The following is a 1,000-nucleotide window of genomic DNA, read 5'->3' as shown; positions in this document are numbered from 1 at the left end:
GTGCATGGAGTTACCTGTGCAGTACACCTGTGAGTATGTGCTGTTAGTGAGGTAGGCGTGTGTGCGCCCGCCAGCTCTGGTCACCTTCAGTCTGGTACAAACGACCACCGACACTGGACACACACACACACACACACACACACACACACACACACACACACACACACACACACACACACACACACACACACACACACACGTTGTTAGCTTCAGATATAAACTCACACACTAATCTGCACGCACCGACTGTGTGTGTGTGTGTGTGTGTGTGTGTGTGTGTGTGTGTCTCACGTGGGTGGAGCTTGTTGTGGGATTCTGGCTGAGAGGTGGAGAAAAGCTTCACCATGATTGGTCGATCGCTTGCCCCGTCTTCCAATCGCAGCCAGCGATACTCCAAAAGCTCCGCCCCTCGTCCGTCTACCAATTAAAACAACTCTTCAAAATTAAACGGAGGAACGCTTGTCTTACATTCAGCGTGATCCTCGGCGCCATGTGACCCTCACCCTTGTCCCTGATTCGCTCCGATCTTCCTGAGAATGTCAGCAGGCCGATGACATCACAAACCTCGCCGTTGGGACGGTCACGGAGCTCCTCACTGACAGAGAGAGGCAGTCAGAGTGTGTGTGTGTGTGTGTGTGTGTGTGTGTGTGTGTGTGTGTGTGTGTGTGTACCTGTTGTAGAAGCTGTAGGTGGGGACAGGTGGAACGTACTCAGGGGACACGGAGGACTCGGGGAGGACGGACATGCGAGCGGCAGGATTTCTGCTGTTCACACTGATCTCTGTGCAGGAAGACAGAGTGAGACGTCTCTTTGAATAGAACCATCTTTGGGAAGCAGACACCTGGACCAACAGCTGTACCTATGTCATCAGTCTCAGCCTGGTAGTGCTGTTTGACTCGATAGTGTCTCAGGCTGATGATGTCACCGGGCTTCAGGCAGCGATACCAGGTGAGACACACACTGTTCCACATGACCACACACACACTTCCTGTCCGGTCAG

At 53.0% G+C, this 1,000-nt stretch overlaps 1 protein-coding gene across 1 annotated transcript; it reads right to left on the bottom strand.

The window, feature by feature from the left end:
- Positions 1–3: 3 nt before the first annotated feature.
- On the bottom strand, positions 4–993 carry LOC306819204 (RPA-related protein RADX-like; the record flags this gene model as incomplete). The annotated part of the gene is made up of 5 exons (XM_079372977.1): positions 860–993; positions 672–780; positions 504–595; positions 292–417; positions 4–113 (listed from the first exon to the last, which is right to left on the bottom strand). Coding segments are annotated over exons 1-5 (549 nt in total), but the record flags the coding sequence as incomplete, so codon positions are not given.
- Between the last annotated feature and the right edge of the window lie 7 nt (positions 994–1,000).

This window comes from Symphodus melops (genome assembly GCF_947650265.1).
Source record: "Symphodus melops genome assembly, contig: scaffold_580, whole genome shotgun sequence".
NCBI lineage: Eukaryota > Metazoa > Chordata > Actinopteri > Labriformes > Labridae > Symphodus > Symphodus melops.
This window is presented reverse-complemented; position numbering and strand designations above follow the sequence as displayed.